The sequence below is a fragment of the Neomonachus schauinslandi genome, chromosome 12 (genome assembly GCF_002201575.2).
Source record: "Neomonachus schauinslandi chromosome 12, ASM220157v2, whole genome shotgun sequence".
Lineage (NCBI taxonomy): Eukaryota > Metazoa > Chordata > Mammalia > Carnivora > Phocidae > Neomonachus > Neomonachus schauinslandi.
Window position 1 is genome coordinate 64,997,892 of NC_058414.1, and position 20,758 is coordinate 65,018,649.

General features: G+C 37.3%; 1 protein-coding gene across 3 annotated transcripts in view; it reads left to right on the forward strand.

Annotated features, from left to right (window-relative positions):
- ANLN (anillin actin binding protein) overlaps window positions 1-20,758 on the forward strand; it is a 49,403-nt gene that overhangs the window by 16,597 nt on the left and 12,048 nt on the right. The window contains exons 6-20 of one of the 3 annotated variants that reach the window (XM_021699337.2): window positions 276-466; window positions 745-852; window positions 5,421-5,547; window positions 9,024-9,134; window positions 10,777-11,000; window positions 11,895-12,040; window positions 12,264-12,411; window positions 13,265-13,400; window positions 14,012-14,194; window positions 15,698-15,824; window positions 16,573-16,621; window positions 16,714-16,770; window positions 17,215-17,253; window positions 17,513-17,534; window positions 18,646-18,758. In XM_021699337.2, the coding sequence (XP_021555012.1) occupies window positions 276-466; window positions 745-852; window positions 5,421-5,547; window positions 9,024-9,134; window positions 10,777-11,000; window positions 11,895-12,040; window positions 12,264-12,411; window positions 13,265-13,400; window positions 14,012-14,194; window positions 15,698-15,824; window positions 16,573-16,621; window positions 16,714-16,770; window positions 17,215-17,253; window positions 17,513-17,534; window positions 18,646-18,758 (1,781 nt within the window). The remainder of the gene's footprint in view (window positions 1-275; window positions 467-744; window positions 853-5,420; window positions 5,548-9,023; window positions 9,135-10,776; window positions 11,001-11,894; window positions 12,041-12,263; window positions 12,412-13,264; window positions 13,401-14,011; window positions 14,195-15,697; window positions 15,825-16,572; window positions 16,622-16,713; window positions 16,771-17,214; window positions 17,254-17,512; window positions 17,535-18,645; window positions 18,759-20,758) is intronic. The other 2 variants (XM_044920030.1, XM_044920031.1) reach the window with 2 other exon arrangements.

A 20,758-nucleotide genomic window follows, 5' to 3' on the forward strand; every position in this document is an offset into this window, starting at 1 on the left:
ATTTCCACTGTCCTCTCACGCTATCTTTTAAAAATTCCTCCTTTTCTTTCTTTAAAGAACTAAATCCAATAAATGAATTTTAAGACATGGAATTAAATAGAATAATATGGTAAATTTCTTTTTAAAAGCTGTTTTCATACTGTTTACTTTCTGAATGAGTAGTTTAAGTGGAATCAAAGCATTTTAGAGCCATGCTGGATTTTAGAACTTTTTCAATACAAATTATAATTGCTACTTATTCTAAATAGGCTCCAAAATGTGTGTGCTTTCTGTAGGGGGAGCAGGAATTAAGCCTTTCCTGGAACGCTTTGGAGAACGTTGTCAAGAACATAGCAAACAAAGTCCCGCTCGGAGCACACCCCATAGGACCCCCGTTATCACTCCAAATACAAGGGCCATCCAAGAAAGATTATTCAAGCAAAACACATCTTCATCTACTACTCATTTAGCACAACAGCTCAAGCAGGTCTGGCTTACTGCTTTCAACATTATTCATTACATGGTCTCGGCATAGAATCTAGAAATCAAATCGTGAATTCCAATACCAGTCTTTTTGACAGAGATAAATAGCATCTTGGTTCCCTGTATCACTTATTTCAAATTAAAAATATTGTCTTGTGTTCCGTGCATATCATGAATTTTTTAATCTTAAGGCTGAAGACAAGCAAAATTTAGTAGTATCTGAATATTATTCTTAAACATACTATTGGCTCTTGTATAAAATAGCGCTTTTGGTGGTTTTAGGAACGTGAGAAAGAACTAGCATGTCTTCGTGGCCGATTTGACAAGGGTAATTTATGGAGTGCAGAAAAAGGTGAAACCTCAAGAAGCAAACAACTAGAAACCAAACAGGTAGTGTGAACAAGAAAAATGAAAGTGAACCACATGTAGTGCTGGGGTCTAACTTGTGGTCCTGCCTTGTCAAACAGTTTTTTATCCTGTTCCTGTTAACTGCCATTTCCTAGTCATAAACCCCTTCAATGGTCATACCGACTCTGCTTTTTCTCTTGTGATACTTTCTTTTTAACGTATTCAGTAATGACCTACTTAAAATCAAAATTTTAAAACGTGTTCTCATTATTCAATTGATTTCATATTTCTTTTAATATTCTAGTTAGTTGCTAGTTCTAAAATGTTTCTCAGAATCTACTTTTTTGATTAATGATGGTAGACTCTCCCTAGATGCCACTCCATAATCCTTTCAGATCATCAAATATGTCCCAGATTTCTCTTTATTCCTCTATTACTTACTGTCAAATTGCATTAATCAGCCTTCAACAAAGTCCCTACTTGTAAACTACTTTGTTTCATTTACATGCCTACTATGTACAAAATACTGTATTAGGATATACTTTTAAGTTAAAAATAATAGAATTATATTTAAAGTGGGTACCAGTAGAAATAGAAAAATACATTTAACCAGTATTCTCTGAGAAAGACCTATTTAATTGATTTTGGTTTTTATCAGTTCTCTTGCTTAACAAATTGTGTTTTCCAGGGTTCTGACCTAACCCTGTTTTCTTCTCATTTGCCCTGGGACATCTCTTCTCTGTCATCACAGAAATGCTAATGTGCTTGACTGTGCAGTGTTCACCTCTCTCCTGAACTCCAGGCCTGGTTGGCTGGTAGAGCTCTCTGCACTTAGCAGTAGTATATTCTCCATGTTTCCTGTCTTCACTTAGGGCTTCATTCTATACCTCACCATCTAAAACAGTCTGGGAGTTCTTCCTTGCCTCCTTCCTCTTATTACTGCGTGTTCCCCTAGCACACACACATGAACACATACACAGCCAATACACCTCAAGCTGCCTGTCCTCTCTGTTTTCCTCCACCGTTACCTTAATCACTGCCAGAGCTTTGTATTGAAAACCTTGCTTCTAGTCTGGCTACTCTCCCGTCCATCTTACCCACTGCTGCCAGAGAAATATTTTTAAAAGGCAGAGATCTGTGTATTCACTTGCTTAAAGTCCTTAGAAAGCTTTCCATAGCCAGCATCAGAAAACTGTCTAAAGTGCTTGGCTTGCCATCTAGAATCATCCAGAATCTGGCTTCTCACTGCTCCTCCACATGTGTGCATCAGTGCAGTCATGCAGACTATTTGCACTTTCTCAAATGGACCCATGTTTTCAGATCTCTTTGTCTTTGCCTTGCTATTTCTCTCTGCAAGGAGTATCTCCGTGGTGAGCTCCTCCTTCATTAGGAATAGGTCAAACTTTAATCCCCTCTGGAAATCCTTGCCTGGCCCTTTTCCTCAGGGGCCCCTCTTTTTTCACCATGTCATCCTGTTCTTTACCTCAGCTGGAGTATTTATCTTCCTGTAACTGTTTCACCTTTGCTTTCCACCACAGTCTACGAGAGCCTTATCTGTCTTTATTTGTGTTCTCAGTGGTTGGCTCACGGGAGGAGCTCAATAAATTTGTCCTTGAAGGAAGGAATGAATGTGCTAATCCTTCCCATCAGCATACAGCAAGCTGTTATCTGTCATCTTAAAATGAAAACAACTCTCTGGACCCCCTATTCCCCTCCCTTTCTTTACCTCCTTTTCATTAAGACTCTTCCAAAAGAGTTATCTCTTACGCTTACATTTTTTTCCGTCCCTTCTCTCTGGATCTCTCCACTCAGGCTGTCCCCACTACCTCCTTATCGAATTCACCAGGGATCTTGAGTAATCAATTTTTAGGCATTTAACTTGACCTATTAGCAGCATTTGGCATTGTTGATTACTCCCTTCTGTTTGAAGCACCTTCTTCACTAGGTTACCAGTATATCATTTCATGGCTTTTCTGCTACATCCCTGGAAATACAGGACAACAGTTCTTAAACTATTTTGTGCTAAATAATTCCTGCTAAACCTTTGGAATTCCTCCCTGGATGATTGCACATTGCATGTAAAGAACATTCTGAACACAATAACAGTAGGTTCAGGAGTCTGCCTCACTCAGAACTCATCTATGGTACCCACCGAGGAAGCAAAGAGGTGGGAGGAAAAAGTAATTGAGTGTGGTGTTAACTCGAGTCAAAGGAAGAAAGAACCTTTCAGAAGGAAGGGATGGTTGATATTGTCAAGTATGTGTTGTCAAATGTGGACTGGTCCGAGACCACTGGGTTTTGGAAGAAAGAGCTAGTTGTTACTTGGCAAGAGCAGTTTTAGTGAAGTGGTGAGGGGAGAATACAGGTAGTGGTGAGTGAGGAGCAGGGCGGGAGAGCAGAGGCAGTCCTTAGAAGTTTGGTTCTAAAAGGGAAGGGAGAAAGGAGGTGATAGCTGGAAGGGGATGAGGAAGTGAAGTATGGTTTGTGTTTGTGTTTGTTTTGTTCTTTCTGAGGAGACCTCAGTCAATTTTAATGTTAAAAGTAAGAGGCTTATAGGGCACCTGGGTGGCTGAGCCAGTTAAGCATCCGACTTGATTTTGACTCAGGTGACCTTGGGGTCACGGGATCCAGCCCCACGCTGGGCTCCATGCTGAGCGTGGACCTGTTTGGAATTCTCTGTTTCCCTCTGTCTCTCCCTGCTTGTGCATGTGCATACACTCTAAATAAATAAATAAATAAAATCTTAAAAAAAAAAAATTAAGAGTTTTATGATAGAGGGTTAAGTGATACTGATAGGTTGGGGTAAACCTTTCAAGAGGTAAGAGTGGATTGGATGAACTCCAGAGCACCATGAAGGGAAAGGATTAGGACAGGTTCCAGGTGTGATAAGGAAGAAGGAAAGCAATATGTTTGGCGGCAGGTGGTTTTAGAACTATGGTGACAGAAAACTGGTAGAATTTCTGTCTGGTTACTTCTGTTTTGTTCATCCTTAGGGAAGGGGAGATGACAGGTGTGATACACTGGAGGATGGGAGAGAGAGCTGACCCGGAAAGAGAAGGACTAAGGAGTAGTGTTGAGACTCAGGTGGGGTATGAGAGCATACATTCCTAATGGGATCAAACTCAGTTGTGAGTTTTTCCTCTAGATATGTCCAAAGAGCCTGGATATAAACATGGAGAAGGTGGGTGGTTCCAGGGATAGGGTTTGCTAGACATGAGGAGTGGAAGTACAGTTGAGGTGAGGGAGTTGAAGGTATTGGTGAGATCGTGGTTGAACTGAAGGGTCATGAGATCTAACCTGGATAGAGGCATAAGAAAATAGGGGTGACAGGAAGAAAAGCATCAAACGACCAGAAGTTCTCATGAGGCCAAAGAACAGGATCTGGTAGAAATTCCTGAGTAAGAAAGCTAGAGAGATTGGAGGGTTTCAGGGAAGAAGCTGACTCCAGGGGATGGCTGAATTGGAGTGGTGGTGAAGGTCTTTGCAGCTGAAACATTTATGCAACTGAGGGCCAGGATGTTGGCTAGAAGGTACTTGCGGCTACCCATACCACCCAGATGATGGCAGGTCTTGGACTGGTGGGGATGGCGCGAGCAGGAGAGAATTACTAAGAGCGTGGAACTATTGTTAGACACCTGGGAGGGGCTGTCCCTCATGTTGTCAGGGTGTAGGGGAGAGAAAGGTGAGAGAACCACCTGTATACAGAAGATTGTAGGTAAGTCCTGCCTTCACAGGAGAGTCGGGTCTGCAGCACAGCATTCGATCGTTTACTCTGTGTTCATGCATCAAAAGCTCCTTCTAACTTGAGAGTCAAAATAGTCTGGAACTTGCTCTGGAATGAGAATATGTGGGTTTGTAAACTGGCCCTGCCAGTTACTGGCCAAGTGTACAAGTCACTTAACTCCTCTGTGTCTCAATCTTTTCATCGGTAAAATGGAAGTAATTGCACCTAACTTACAGGGTTATTGGGAGGACTGGGGAGGCAATAATGTCAAGTGCTTTGAAAAATGACTGGCGCATATTAGGCTCTATTAAGCATTAGTTGCTGTTATTCTTACTCTTATTTGATTATTTCTACTGTTGCTTTAATCATAGAGCCTTTTCAAAAACAATGAATGTTTCTCTTCCATGGCCTTGTCAATGATAAAGACTCAGATGAGGGATTTTTTTTTCCTTTCCTTTTTTTTCCACATTCTGTTTTTGTTCTTTGTTTTCTTTGCCTTTTACCTACTGAGTAAATGTTAAGGGGAATCTTGATGTAGGAACTGTCAGTAGATTTTATAGGTGTGGGATGAGATAAGTGGCCCAGGGGAATTGCTTTTCTCTGTGTGTGGCTTTCACTTTAATCGGTTTATCTAAAACTACTCTGATGGGAATTTTCCTTCTTGCCTCCTAGTCTCTTAAAGTACATTCTGGGAATTACTGAGAATACTGAACCTGCACCGAGGGCTTCTTGTGTTCTAAACATAGCTGGGATCTTTCACATACATTATTTTGTTCTGAGGAAGCTTATATAGAATAATGACTTGTGTTTGTTTCATTTAATAACACGCAAAAAGAAAAAAAAATCTATAGTTTTGAGAAATAACATCTTCATTTGCTTTTTGTAGGAAATTCACTGTCAGAACACTCCCCTCAGAAAACATCCAGCTGTTTCAAACACCCCATCGCTTCCAGTAACAGAAAAGGTGACAGAAAATCAGACAGCAGGGAAACCTTCCGACACAGAACCTACAGGTCAGCATTTTCTACTTCTGCTCCACTTACGTGTAGCTTTCCGTCTACTATAGTTTTGGAAATTGCATCGGAAAGCAGAAACACTGCTTTAATGTAAAAAGATAGATTAATTTCTTTATTGCTACTCATTCTTTCGTTTCTACCGTGCAATGTGCTTCTTCCTTAGTTCTCTTTCTGACTCAGAACTCATGCTCTTGATGGGAGGATAGATCACTACAGCTCCCCTTTTTTTTTTTTTCCCTGAAAAAGATCCAGTAAGATCTGTTGAATTATAGAGTGTGCATGCTCTTTAATTTAGCTTCTCTGTGTTTCTGTAAGTTGAATTCTTAAAACTAGTGTGCAAAGATGTATATAGAAAGAGATGAATTGCAGCACTATTTGTAATAGTAAAAAGGTGTAAATGACCTCAGTGTCCATCAGTAGAAAACTGTTTAAATAAATGGTGCTAAATCCATGTCCCCAAATATTATGTAGCTGCTTAAAAGAGTAAGATAGCTTTGTATGGAATGACATTTAATGTATCATAGACACTTAAACATTTTTTTTTTAAATTATAGTAAAAAGCACATTACTAAAATTTACCATCTTAACAATTTTTAAGTGCATGGCTCAGTAGTGTTAAGTACGTACACATCATTGTGGAACAGATCTCCAGAACTTATTCATCGTTAGAACTGAAACTATACACATCAAGCAACAACTCCCCATTTCCTCTTCTTCCCAGCCCCTGGCAACCACCATTCTACTTTCTGTTCCTATGAATTTGACTATTTTAGATAACTCATATAAGTAGAATCCTATAGTATTTATCCTTTTGTAACAAGCTTTTTTTTTTTTTATAAAGATTTATTTATTTTAGAGAGAGCGAGCTAGAACGCAGGGAGGGAGGGGCAGAGAGAGAGAGGGAGAGAGAAACTTTAGCAGACTCTGCACTGAGCATGAAGGCCAACACACGGCATTATCCCATGACCCTGAGATCACAACCTGAGCTGAAACCAAGAGTTGGACACTTAACTGACTGAGCCACCCAGGCGCCCTGTAACTAGCATAATGTCCTCAAGGTTTATCCATGTCCTGGCACGTGACAGGAATTCCTTCCTTTTTAAGGCAGAATAATACTCCATCATGTATATATATACATTTTGTTTAGCCACTGTCTGTCAATGGACATTTTGGTTGCTTCCATCTCTTGGTTATTGTGAGTAATGCTGCTAGGGACATGGTGTGCAGATATCTCTTTGAGACCCTGCTTTCAATTCTTGGTATACAGTCAGTAGTGGGGTTGCTAGATTATATAGTGGATCTACTTTAAGTATTTTGAGGAACCATTATGCTATTTTCTGTAGCAGTCACACCATTTTACAATCTCACCAACACAGCACAGGGGTTCTAGTTTTTCCACATCCTTGCCAACACTTGTTATTTTCTTTGTTGTTGTTTTTGTTTTTGTTTTTTGATAGTAGCCATCCTTAGGGGTGTGAGGTGATAGCTCATTGTGATTTTGATTTCTGTTTCTTTTACAATTAGTGATGTTGAGCATCTTTTCATATGCTTGTTGGCTGTTTGTATATCATCTTTGGAGGAATAGCTGTTCAAGTCCTTTGCCTGTTTTCTAATCAGGATATTTTATTTTTGTTGTTGAGTTTTAGGAGCTCTTTATATATTCCGAATATTAACCTCTTATCCCATATACAGTTTGCAAATATTTTCCCCATTCTGTAGGTTGTCTTTGCAACTCTGTTGAATGTATCCTTTGATACACAAAAGTTTTTAAGTTTGATGTCGTCCCATTTGTCTGTTTGTGCTTTTGCGGCCTGTGCTTTTGATGTCACACCCAAGAAATTGCCAAATCCATTGTTATGAAGCATTTCCTCCATGTTATCTTCTAGGACCTTTATAGTTTTGAGTCTTACATTTGGGTCTTTAATCCACTGTGAGTTAATTTTTGTATATGGTGTCAGATAAGGGTCCAACTTCATTTTTTGCATGTGAATATCCAGTTTTCCCAACATCATTTGTTGAAGAGACTTCTTTTCCCCACCAAATCATCTTGGCAGCCTTGTCAAAGATCGTTTGACCAAATATGTGAGGTTTTGTTTTGTGGCTCTCTATTCTATTCCATTAGTATATGTATCTATGTTTGTGCCATACTGTGTTGATTACTGTAGCTTTGTAATATGTTCGGAAATCAGAAAATGTCAGTCTTCTAATTTTGTTCTTTTACAAAATTATTTTGGATGTTCAAGGTCCCTTGAAGCTCCATATGAATTTTAGGATGGACTTTTCTATTTCTCCAAAAAATGCTATTGATAAGAATGCATTGAATCTGTAGATTGCTTTGGGTGGTATTGACATCTTGACAATATTAAGTCTTCCAGTCCATGAACATGGGATGTCTTTCCACCTATTTGTGTCTTATTTAATGTCTTTCAGCAGTGTTTTGTAGCTTTCAGCATACAAGTCTGTCACCTCCTTGGTTAAGTTTATTCCTAAGTATTTTACTCTTTTTTTTTCCCTAAGTATTTTATTCTATGAACAGAGGTAATTTTACTTCTCCTTTTAAAAATCTGGATACTTTTTGGGGCGCCTGGGTGGCTCAGTCGTTAAGCATCTGCCTTTGGCTCAGGTCATGGTTCCAGGGTCCTGGGATCGAGCCCCACATCAGGCTCCCTGCTCAGCGGGGAGTCTGCTTCTCCCCCTCCCTCTCCCCCTGCTTGTGTTCCCTCTCTCGCTGTGTCTCTCTCTGTCAAATAAATAAAATCTTAAAAAAAAAAAATCTGGATGCTTTTTCTTTCTTTTTCTTGCCTATTGCTCTGACTAGGATTTCCAAAGCTATGCTGAATAGAAGTGGTGAGAGTGGCCATCCTTGCCTTGTTGCTGATCTTAGAGGAAAAGCTTTCAGTCTTTCACTACTGGGTATCGTGTTAGCCATTGGTTTTTCCTATTATTATGTTGAGGTAGTTTCCTTCTATTGCTAGTTTGTGAAGTGTTTTTATTGACACTGTTTATTTTATTATTTTTTTTAAATTTTATTATGTTAGTCACCATACAATACATCATTAGTTTTTGATGTAGTGATCCATGATTCATTGTCTTTCACTACTGGGCTCAAATCCTGGCTCTGCCATTGGCTCTTTTTTTTTCTTTAAAAAAAAAAAAAGTAAAAAGCAAAATGCAGAACAGCATACATAGTATGATCACCTTCTGATAAGACAAAAGGATGTACACATTTGCATACATAGCAGCAAAACTGGCAGAACAAACAATAACCTGGTAATACTGGCATCCCCTTTCTCTTTGGGGAGGAAGAGAGAAATGAGACCGTGAAGAGAAGACAGTTGACTTGGGGGATTCTCTATACATTTCTAGATTTGAAATGCATAGTTTTATAATCAGAAAAAATAAGTTTCCTTAACTGAAAAATTCTAGGTTCTTAACATATACGAATATGATTTTTCTTACAATTTTTTTTTTAGGTTTTACTGAATGTGAAATGATGAAGTCTAGCCCTTTGAAAATCACATTGTTTTTAGAAGAGGATAAGTCTTTAAAAGTAACATCAGACCCAAAGGTCAAGCAGCAGACTGGTTGGTTTTTATGTTTATTTCCTATTAATATATTGGTAGAAGCACATACTTTTTTTTTTTTTTTAATTTCCCTAAGCTTCCAAAGTGTGTGATTTATTGATACTGTCTGAAATTTACAATTATGAGAAGTAAATTATCTAAATTTTTATGAATCCCATCTTGTTCTCAATTTGCAAAATACAAAACAACAAACAAAATACTCACTGTTGCAAAATAGTCTGCAACTAGAAGGGGTGCTGACTTAACCATTAAACAAATCTGGTTTTCAATTTGGCTTAGGCACTAGATAGCAATGTGACCTTGGCCAAGTCTCTGTCATCTCTCCAACGGAGAATGATGGCAGCCACCTCAAAGGAGTGTTGTTAGGATTAATCAAGGATGCCTCCTACAGTTCCTGATACGGCAGATGATAAATGGTCCATAACCAGATCTGAGTAAAAATAAAGTCATTTAACCCAACGTTTTTCACTAGATACTCCCCTCAGTGCCTTGAATTTAAATAGCACCCTTTTCTTGAATGTGAGTTTCCAGGGGATCTTCTTGCTTGCACCAGCATCTTATTTCATTTCAACCATGCTGTGTGTCAGGGAGCCTGCAGTAAACAAATCTCAGCTCATCGTTTGTTATGTATGGAACTGTACACCCCCAAAATTCATATGCTGAAGCCCAAACCTCCAATGTGACTAGAATTGGAGAATAGCCTTTGTGTCTGCGGGTTTGACTGAAGTCCTTCTGTGGTGGCCCAAAGTGGATAGACTTCAAGGGTGCCCAAGACCATCCAGGAGAGATCTGGATCCAGGGCAGGATAGAAAAAAATCACCCCCTTCCTTCTCCTCAGCAGATTTTCTCAAGAAGCACATATTCAAATATATAGTGTCCTATATTTCAAAATGTCTTGTGATTTTGTAATATTCTCTCTCTCTTTTTTAACTAGGAAATACTCTAGCTTCCACAAAGAGATAGCACTGTTAACAGTTATCTTTAGGTCACAGACCCCTGTGAAAATCTGATTAAGGCTGTCACTCACTTTCACGGGGAAAGGAAATGTGCTGTCCTTCCACACTCTTTATATACTCTTAGAGGAATTAGTGGCTCTTGAAGATTATTTGGGACCCCTTTCTTAAGTGATGTTAATATTTCCCTATTACTCACTGCCATGTGAAAGGGAACCTCCCCAACAATAGAAAACGAGTTACTTGAAAGAACATTTTTTGTAAGTCTGAAGCTTTTGGCTATTATCTTGTCATTTGCATTCTTCGTTAATATTCTTTCTTAAACCCAAAGCATTGAATCAGCTTTTGACAGTTCCAACTTTTTTTTTTTTTTAATATTTTACTTATTTATTTGACAGAGAGAGACACAGCAAGAGAGGGAACACAAGCAGGGGGAATGGGAGAGGGAGAAGCAGACTCCTCGCTGAGCAGGGAGCCGTATACAGGACTCCATCCCAGGACCCTGGGATCATGACCTGAGCTGAAGGCAGACGCTTAACCGACTGAGCCACCCAGGCGCCCCTAGACAGTTCCAACTTTTATTGCTTTGCTGTTTATTTAGTAAGCACATAAACTTGAGATCTGCTCTGCTGTCCCTTTAATTCTGAAAGGTCTGAGTCACAGAACCCACCTACTGAAATCTTTTTCAGAAGTGGTACGTGAAACTGAGATGAGTGTGGATGATGATGATGATGATATCAATAGTTCAAAAGTAATTAATGACATCTTCAGTGATGTCCTGGTGGAAGGTGAGCTAGATGTGGAAAAGAGCGAAGAGGAGATGGACCATGAAGAACAGGAAGATGCACTGAATATCTCCTCAATGTCTTTACTTGCTCCATTAGCACAGACAGTTGGTGTGGTAAGTCCAGAGGTAAGGAAAGACTAAATGTTATCAGGCCTGGGACACATACAGTTATAATGGGATCCCCTTTTGTTTTAGTTGGTACATGGGAATTTGGCCCTCTGTAGCCAGGGGAGTTCTGGAACTCTGATGTCAGTTCTCTTAAAAGAGAGCTTAAAATGCTTCAGTGGTTTCCTGTGACCTTAGATAAAATCCAAACTGTGACATGGTTTAAAAGGCCAGACATGTGGGCTCAAATTCTGGCTCTGCCATTGTCTGTTTATGGCCCAAGTTATTTAACCTCTTTACCACAGTTCCCTCACCTGTTAAACAAGGTTAAAACTAGTGCGGGTTGATGTGAATATTACATCATTAGTATATTAGTATTTAGCACCAGACAGAGAACTAACATTTATTGACAGCCGACTATTATTATTAGCTATCACCCTAAATTGAATAACTGTAGCTCAGGAAATTGATTCAATTAGAAATATATATATATTTTAAGATTTTATTTATTTATTTGACAGAGAGAGACACAGCGAGAGAGGGAACACAAGCAGGGGGAGTGGGAGAGGGAGAAGCAGACTTCCTGCAAAGCAGGGAGCCCGATGTGGGGCTCGATCCCAGGGCCCTGGAATCATGACCTGAGCCAAAGGCAAATGCTTAATGACTCAGCCACCCAGGCGCCCCAATTAGAAATATTTTTTAAGAGAGTTGCAAATGTAGGTTTTAGCAGTCTTTGAACTTTTATTCATTTACTATTTAGGAACTTATTTTAGTTGGCTTTGTTTTTATGATGAATCAGTTGATTCATTGGATGTTTATTCCTAACAATAGAGAATTTATTCCTTCCCTCAGAATTATCATTTAGAATCCATGTCATCCATAAAATCTACTAATACCTGATGTGCTCCACTGCAGAGTTTAGTTTCCTCACCTAGATTGGAATTGGAAGACACCAGTGTAAGTGATGAAAGTCCAAAGCCGGGAAAATTCCAAAGAACCCATGTCCTTCGAGCTGAGTCAGGTGATGGCATTGGTTCTGAAGATCGTGATCTTCTTTATAGGTAAGAATGTTTCAGAAGGCATTCACTCACTAAGGGTCATGGTTTAGATATAGCAAGTTGTGTTACAATTTATAATTATGTTATTAATTCACCTATAAAACTTTGGAATAACTTTTGTCAGCCTCTCTTTTACCAAATGGCATTTTTCATTCCACATGTTCAATAAAAGAGAGCTCTCAATGTGTTGCTGGATTTCTAATAGAGTATTCCTTGTTTCCTGAAGCATTGATGCATACAGATCTCAAAGATTCAAGGAAACAGAACGTCCTTCAATAAAGCAGGTGATTGTTCGGAAGGAAGATGTTACTTCAAAGTTAGATGAGAAAAAGAATGCCTTTCCTGGTCAAGTTAATATCAAACAGAAAATGCAGGTATGTACTTCTGTGGAAAGGAGATTTGGAATGTTTTCTGTACATTCCTTAAGGACAAGGGCCCAGCCTTATTCATCTCTATATCCCGACTGATTAGAGCATTGTCTGACACACTCAGTAAATTGCTCTTGAATTCAGTGTAACTTGAGAAAGGAAGGTCTCCTTTGTTGGAAACGCTGGAAGCTTGTTTGATATTTCTGAAATATTTAAACATGTTTGTCATAAATATCCTTAAAGTATAAGTTGGATGGTGGTGAAGTGTGAAATTTGTTTTGCCCTTACAGGTTCTTTTATGCTAAGGAAGGCATTTTTAAAAGTATAACATACATGTAATTTAAATAAAATGAATCAGATAATTTCTAAATCTTTACTACTTTGTTGATCATAGCCCCAATTATAATTTTAATAGATATGAGTAGAAAGTCTTTTCATAAGAAAGAATGTTTATAACGTAATTATAGCAGCATGTTGAATGTTTTTGGTGCATAGTATATACACTTGAACTGTGAAACAGTAACATTTTGACTTTACTCTGGATATTTTGGAAATTATCCAACAGGCTTAATAAGAACTGAAGTTTAAATAAAGTAAAAATGGGGCGCCTGGGTGGCTCAGTCGTTAAGCGTCTGCCTTCGGCTCAGGTCATGATCCCAGGGTCCTGGGATCAAGGCCCCTATTGGGCTCCCTGCTCGGCGGGAAGCCTGCTTCTCCCTCTCCCTCTGCCCCTGCTTATGTTCCTGCTCTTGCTATCTCTATCTCTGTCAAATAAGTAAATAAAATCTTTTAAAAAAAAAATAAAGTAAAAATGGCGATAAAGATTTTAGTTTTTTCCTCCTTTCGTTGGTTTCCCTAGGAACTCAATAATGAAATAAATTTGCAGCAGACAGTAATCTATCAAGCTAGCCAGGCTCTTAACTGTTGTGTTGATGAAGATCACGGAAAAGGGTCACTAGAAGAAGCTGAAGCGGAAAGACTTCTCCTCATTGCAAGTACGTGTGATACACTTGAAACAATTTGAAACAATTCCAACAGAATTTCAAACCAGGAAAGACTCTTGTCTAGGATAGTTAGAAATCTCTATTTTAAAGAAAGGGCTTTTTCTGTTTCAGTTGATCTATGTTTTTGTTTCTTACAACATTTGTGAATACTCTGCACGTAAAATAAACTGTAGTTTGCAGAAAAGGTGAAAGGAATTGGAATGCATTTGAAGAAATGTAGTTGTGAAGAGTATGCCAAAAATGAATATATGAATATATTTACATATGTGTGTGTGTATTCATATACACACACTGTCTCTGCACCTAGCTATCCACATGTAGCTAAAAAAGTATGTGAGTTTTGTTGTGTATGTGTAGTGATGGATGACAGGGCATGTTAGTGTGCAGAAATTATACCACGCAAGAAAACTGGCAAAAAGTTCAAGCATGAAATTATCAAGATGTTTTAAACAGATGAGCGGTCAAGGTTTTACCCAACAACCTACCACCTGCTTGTCTTTGATCTTAAGTACCTTTGCCACATCAGTGCATTTTCTTGAATTGGTCTCCTGTAGAAACATTTGCAATTTTTCATATTTGTGATATTGCATATTTTTACATAGCTGAGAAGAGAACACTTTTGATTGAGGAGTTGAATAAATTGAAGAGTGAAGGGCCTCAGAGGAAGAATAAGACTGGTCCCATTGCCCCAAGTGAATTTGTCCCATCCAAAGGATCAGTTACTTTGTCAGAAATCCGCTTGCCTCTAAAAGCAGATTTTGTCTGTGGTACAGTTCAGAAACCAGGTATGGTGATTTTTATTTGCATCACTTTTAGATCCTATGTTAAATTATGAGCCTTACCTAGATAGGAATTATGCAAATGGGAGCAAGTAGAGCATGCAAAACGACGCACAGCTTGTATTTGGGCCTTTAGTTCCTTTAATGAAGATATATACGTAAAAATAACCAAGGGAAAATTTCATATATGGGGTTGCTGATCCACATGGGAACAGACATGGCTCTAACTGAAAGGAAGGCATGTTAAACATAGATTTTTGTATGTTTGTTTGTTTTTTTAAGATTTTGTTTGAGAGAGAATGAGAGAGAACACAAGCAGGGGGGAGGGGCAGAGGCAGAGGGAGAAGCAGGCTGCGGGGCTCTATCCCAGGACCCCAAGATCATGATCTGAACCGCAGGCAGACGCTTAACCAACTGAGCCACCCAGGTGCCTCTAAACATAGTTTTGAGCATAAAATATTTTCCTAAGATGAGATATCTTGATACAGCAGATCATTCAACTTTCATTATTTAATTTTACTGTGGAAAGTATTGGGACTCTGAGGAGAATCTACTTTACTTACTCTATTCTATTTAAAATTCATCCCAAAAATCTTGAATTATTGGTTGTAGAGGTGAAGATGACCACGCAGTGAAGATGATTCTATTGAAATTATTATTGCCTTTGTCACTCTAGATTGAAAAAGTAAACTTTTCTAAACATGTATTCTATGATAAATCATAGCAAAGTGGGCAAAGGAGAATATGGCACCAGGATCTGAAAACAGGGCAGGGTAATTATAGCAAGCTTAATAAAATCAGAGTTTCATTAAATTTTCATGAGGTTCTTTTAAGATTCCTTTATGTTTTCATTTGCATGGGCCGTTCTCTTTGAGGAGAAGGAGAGTTAAACATAGGTGAGAAGTGAATTTAAGGTACAGGGAAAATAAAGAATGGAGATGTTTAAAAGTTGGAGCATTCCTGTAGGAACAAGGTAATGTAGGTTCTGATTGTTGCTGTTTTCTAATTTTGGTGTGGTCTGGAAGAAATCTATCGGTAATAATAGTATGTACCTTGAGACGTGGGTATTTACTAACAGACAGTGAAGAAACAGTATGTTTTTATTAGAATTTATCTCCGAGTAACTTTCACAGAAATACAGTATTTTAATCTCAGTTTTGAAATAATAAACCATAGTTTCCCTTTTTGAGGAATATACTGTTAGCTAAAGGATTAGGGATCAATAGGTAAAATTTGAAGTCAGCAGAAATGGAAGGATATGGAGTGACATTATTTCATTTCACAATCAATAATAGGAAGAGACCTTGATGAAACTTATTGATGATGATTATGACTATCTGCTTATGTGTCTAACCTAGCTTTTTGTATCTGGAAAGTTGATTTTAGTAATTTTTAGATAAATTACATAAATTCATCGCAGTATTACTTTTTCCTTTGGTCTTCCAAAATGCTGATTAGCCAAATCTGATTTTGCTTGTGCTTATTATGTAATGTGATTACTTTTTGCAGATGCAGCAAATCACTATTTCTTAATTATACTGAAAGCAGGAGCTGAAAATATGGTAGCCACACCATTAGCGTGTACTTCAAATTCTCTTAATGGTGATGCTCTGACATTCACTACTACATTTACTCTGTAAGTAAATTAGGCTTTTGACAGTTTAAACATATTTTTCTTTTAATAGAGAATACAGATGGAATGTATAGTCTTTGAAATGCAGTAGCTATATTCTTATATGGACAAATAACTCCGTTTCAGTTTGTTGATTTCAATCTTTTGTACGTTTCTGATATTTCTTTCCCGTTGAGTAGCACATTTCTTCCATGTGACTACAGGTATTTAATGTGTTGATATATACATAAAATATAAATATACATTACATATATAAAAATGACTAAGGTCCAGATTATATATTATATAAATAAATTATAAAAATGACTAAGGTCCAGATTATATATTATATAAATAAATACAAATAAAAATATATATAAAATCTGGGCCTTAATTTTATGTGTGTGTGTATATATATATATATATATGTTTTAAATCTTAAATGTACTTACTATTCTAACTCACTGAAAAGATGTATTTAGTGTCACAAATATATTGTGAAAATACAGAATCAAAATCTAGTTAGAAAAAAAGTACTTATTAAAGATCTTGAGTTGTAAGATACTGAAGAAAAGATTTGACTTGTATCATAGGAAAAACAGACTGTTCTTACCAATTTTTATATTCTTTAATAGTTTGTAACAACTGCCTGTAGTTAAAAAACACCGTGAATTCCTTTACTGCAGAATAATAACACTGTTAGTGGCATAACTTTTAATGGCATTAAGTCGATGTTTTCCTTACTGTTTTATTTAATGATTTATTTTTCCAGGCAAGATGTGTCCAATGACTTTGAAATAAATATTGAAGTTTACAGCTTGGTAAGCAGTGAAAGCTTTCCAAAATAACCAGTATTATGTTTTTCTTAGAGATACTAGATCTTAAACTAATTATGTTTTGGGTTTGTGTGTAGGTACAAAAGAAAGATCTCTCAGGCCCTGATAAGAAGAAAAAGGCATATAAGTCCAAGGTGAGAATGAAAAACCCAGGAAGAGTATTATCAGAAACAATAGATATGTCAGTTTTAATTGCTCTACATTTATTTGACAACCAGCTCTTATAGCCCACCGAAATGTCTCTCAAGCCTTTCTTCTGCACTCTTAACTGCCACATCCTCGGTTAACCAGCACTTAGGACTGATGTGCAGGCTAAAGCAGTAGTATCTGCATGTTGGTTTCCAGTTTTCCCAGTCTTTGCTCTGTTGTGCTTTTCCTAAGTCATCATCTAGCAGGATTTTATTTTAGTTCTAATAAAAACGGGAATGACAGTATAGGGAAAGCCTTAAGAGAGGACTCAAGTATAATGTATTCCTATTTCAGGATTATTTTCTATGTGGGAGTATCTCCGGGTTGGTTAGTTTTAAGCTCTGAATCGTAATGTTTAGCAGGAAGGACACTGTTATCTTTTCTTCTAGGCGATTACTCCAAAGCGACTTCTCACATCTATAACCACAGTAAGTAAATTCTTAAAAAAAATTTAGCTCCCTTGAGAAATCTGCATCTTAACACACAGGATTATAAATTGGTTAGCCATTTTTAAACCCTTAGCACTGTAGAAATCTTTATACTACTGGGGAGAAAATCTCTGATTTTCAAGTAGGGAAAAATACTGAAATCTTTGCAGTTTTAAAGAGTTTAATATTTAAATCTTTGTATCGAATAAAGGAAATAACTTATGCTTCTTTATACCATTTTTTTTTTTTTTTTTTTTAGAAAAGCAGCCTTCATTCTTCAGGTGAGTGAATCTTGAACTATTTCGAACAACAGAATAAGGAACAAGTACAAGCTAAGCAACGGCACACATACGTGATACACACAGGCATCTTGATGAGTGTTCACCTTAGTCTCCTTTGAATAGTATTTTCTGTATGGCTTTTAGTAACATGTAAGGTTATTGGGCAGAATGGCATGCTGTCAGATGTCGCCATAGGCCGCCCGGCCTCACGTCATTCAGGCTCTAGCAGGCAGTACCTGTGGGATACCCCGTTACCCGGCCACAGCTGCAGCCCGTGGCTTTACTCTTCACCCCGGCTTCTGGCGTTCTGTGCTTTCCACACTGTGGACTGGACTTCTTTTTAACTTTACTGATCATGACTGGCATTGTATCATGTCAGAGAAGCATCCTTCTAGTTCACTGGGAACCTGGTTGCCAGGAATCTGGGAAAGGCATTCTCTAGAGTGGCTTTAGGCCTGAGTTTTCCAAAGGGGATTAGGATGGAGCTGGTTTCACTCACCTCCTTTGGGCCTCTGGTCTCTTCTTCTTGGCACAAGAAGGTAACTAAGAAGAACTTTGCAGAGACAGTCTCTACTGCTAATTATGTCATCCTAGACTAGAGCAATGAAGACTTTTCACATCTCTTTTAGGAAAATTGCTTTATGTATACATTTTTAAGTTCTGTGTCTTAAAAATACATCATCCCAAAGGAGTGATAAGAAATGTCTATGCTACTTCACCTAAGTTAAATATAAGGTACTCAACAGTTTTCTTTCATCCTTTCGAGATGGAGGAAAATGAGGCAGTTTTCTCTGTGACAGCTTAATTTCTTTCTATTGGGCTGTGGTGAAGAGTTGTTACTTATACTCACAGAAGTCACTCTGGGGGTGCCTGGGTGGCTCAGTCGTTAAGCATCTGCCTTCGGCTCAGGTCATGATCCCAGGGTCCTGGGATCGAGTCCCACATCGGGCTCCTTGCTCAGTGGGGAGCCTGCTTCTCCCTCTGCCGCTCCCTGCCACTCTGCCTACTTGTGATTCCTCTCTCTCTCTCTCTCTCTGTGTCAAATAAATAAATAAAATCTTTAAAAAAAAAAAAGTCACTCTGAACTAACCTTCATTTCCTTTCTCTACAGTCATGGCCAGTCCAGGTGGTCTCAATGCTGTGCGTACCAGCAACTTTGCCCTGGTTGGATCATACACGCTGTCATTATCTTCAGTAGGAAACACTAAATTTGCTCTGGACAAGGTAATCCAAATTTATGTATTTATTTACTTGTAGAAAAATTAGGTCAATGGAAATGCCCCAGGACTTTCAAGTATTTGAAATTTTTGGCTGAAAATGTATGTTCTTAGAATTGTACATTTTAACTAGGCATGGGTGTCCCTACATTTTTGATGTTGGAAGTATTTCTCTCTCTGTCTCTTAATAGTTAAATCTTCAAAGCAGTGTATACTGATTTATTCTAAATGTTACTTCCGACTACAGGAGTATTACTTCTTGCATGTAGATGTTAAGCTTACAGTTTTAAACATGGCAGCTTGCCCATTTGAACCGATATTTTGAAATGAATACTATTTTATAGATTTAGTTTTGACAAGATAGGGAAGGATAGGTTACTTTCTTAGGAAGTACTCATGAATCAAAGGGATTTCTTTCCCATACTTTCCTCCCCAAGTTAAAAGCTTCAAAGTTCAGATCTGTGTTCTGTCCCTACTGAGTGCTTTTTCACCATAATGTGATATGACTAAACTTTTAATAGCCAACAAGACCATTTAAAGAGTGAGAGAACTAGTGGCAAACTTTGGTCCTTGGGCTAACTCCTGTGGTATAATACAGGGATATTTTTAAGTATTTTAAGAGATTTTCCTAGTCAGAATATGGAGGTGAGGAAGTATAAACATTTGGAGGCCTAGTTTCTAGTATTGACCCTGCTAGTAATTTCCTTTTTAAAATTGAGCAAAGTCACTTCATTTCTCAGGGATCTTGTTTTCCCAGTAGAGAATATTAGGTTAGATTAAAACAATCTACCTTGAAATTTCTATGAAACATTTTTCTTTTAGTTAACAGACAAGAACAGATTACCTTTGAAATTTTGATTATTGTTAATGCATAAATGTGTTTTCTCTTAACATGTTAATTTAAAAAAATGTATATAACTTTTTATTTAGTAATTTAGCTAGTTTAACAAATTGAGTGATCTTGAGTCTTTTTTTCTTTTTGTCTTTTATTTTGTTTGTTTTAGATAAATTATGATGTAAAAGAGCGAGAGCTACTGGGCTATATGTTCCAGGAAAAGGTTGCCATATTTTCTTTGCTTGAAACTAATGAGCTTAAAAAATCAATCTTGAAGGTTTGGCTCATATGTATTCATTTTACTAACCACTCTTATATGTTCTTGGTTATTTTAAATAATTAAGGACATGGTGTACATTATTCTTTCTTTAGATTCTTGCAGGTGGGCATCTTTTTTTTATTCTCATAGTTCTTTAAAGCTTTTTTTTTTGTCCTCTTTTTTTCATGCATGTTTGGTACTTGGGCTTTTCTTCTATATTCTTTTTTCACGTTACAATTCTTTAAGATTCACTTCGACTTTGATTTCCTGGGTACTAAAACACCAAATTAATAACTAACACTAAAATGTATTCAGTTGTCTAAAACTAAAATTTTAGTATTCAATATTGTTGACCTCCCCTATATTGAAAGAGCTACTGGTGATGTTTCAGATAAAACTGGTCTCAGTTGGCTAATAGGTATATTGCCGTGTAGATTATGCTTTGTTTAGTGATTTTGAAATTAAAATGCATTTAACACTAAAATTATACTAAATATAATCATATGTTGTAGAAGGTTTTTGTTTTTAGGATTTTTAATATCCTTGCAAAGATCAGTTACAAGCATTCTGTGGGTATATAGAAATTTACAAAATGCCAATTTCTGCATGTAAGAGATTTTGTTAATCTTTAAAATGAAAGAGGTTTCAATGATGTATGTTAAGTATAGACTGGTCTTGAAAAATTGTTTGGGTGCCATTTTAATTCAAAATATCACACTTACAAATTTAAAAAAGTCTGGTATTTCCATTCTCTTAATTTCTTTGAAATTATAACTTAAAAAGCCAACCACATGATTTAGTACAAAATCAAATCACTCAATTTAATTGGTTCTGTCTAATACTCTGAAGTGTCTTTCTGAATCAAATACAATATAATCAGATATAAAATTTGTCCCAAATGTGTTTTTGTGAG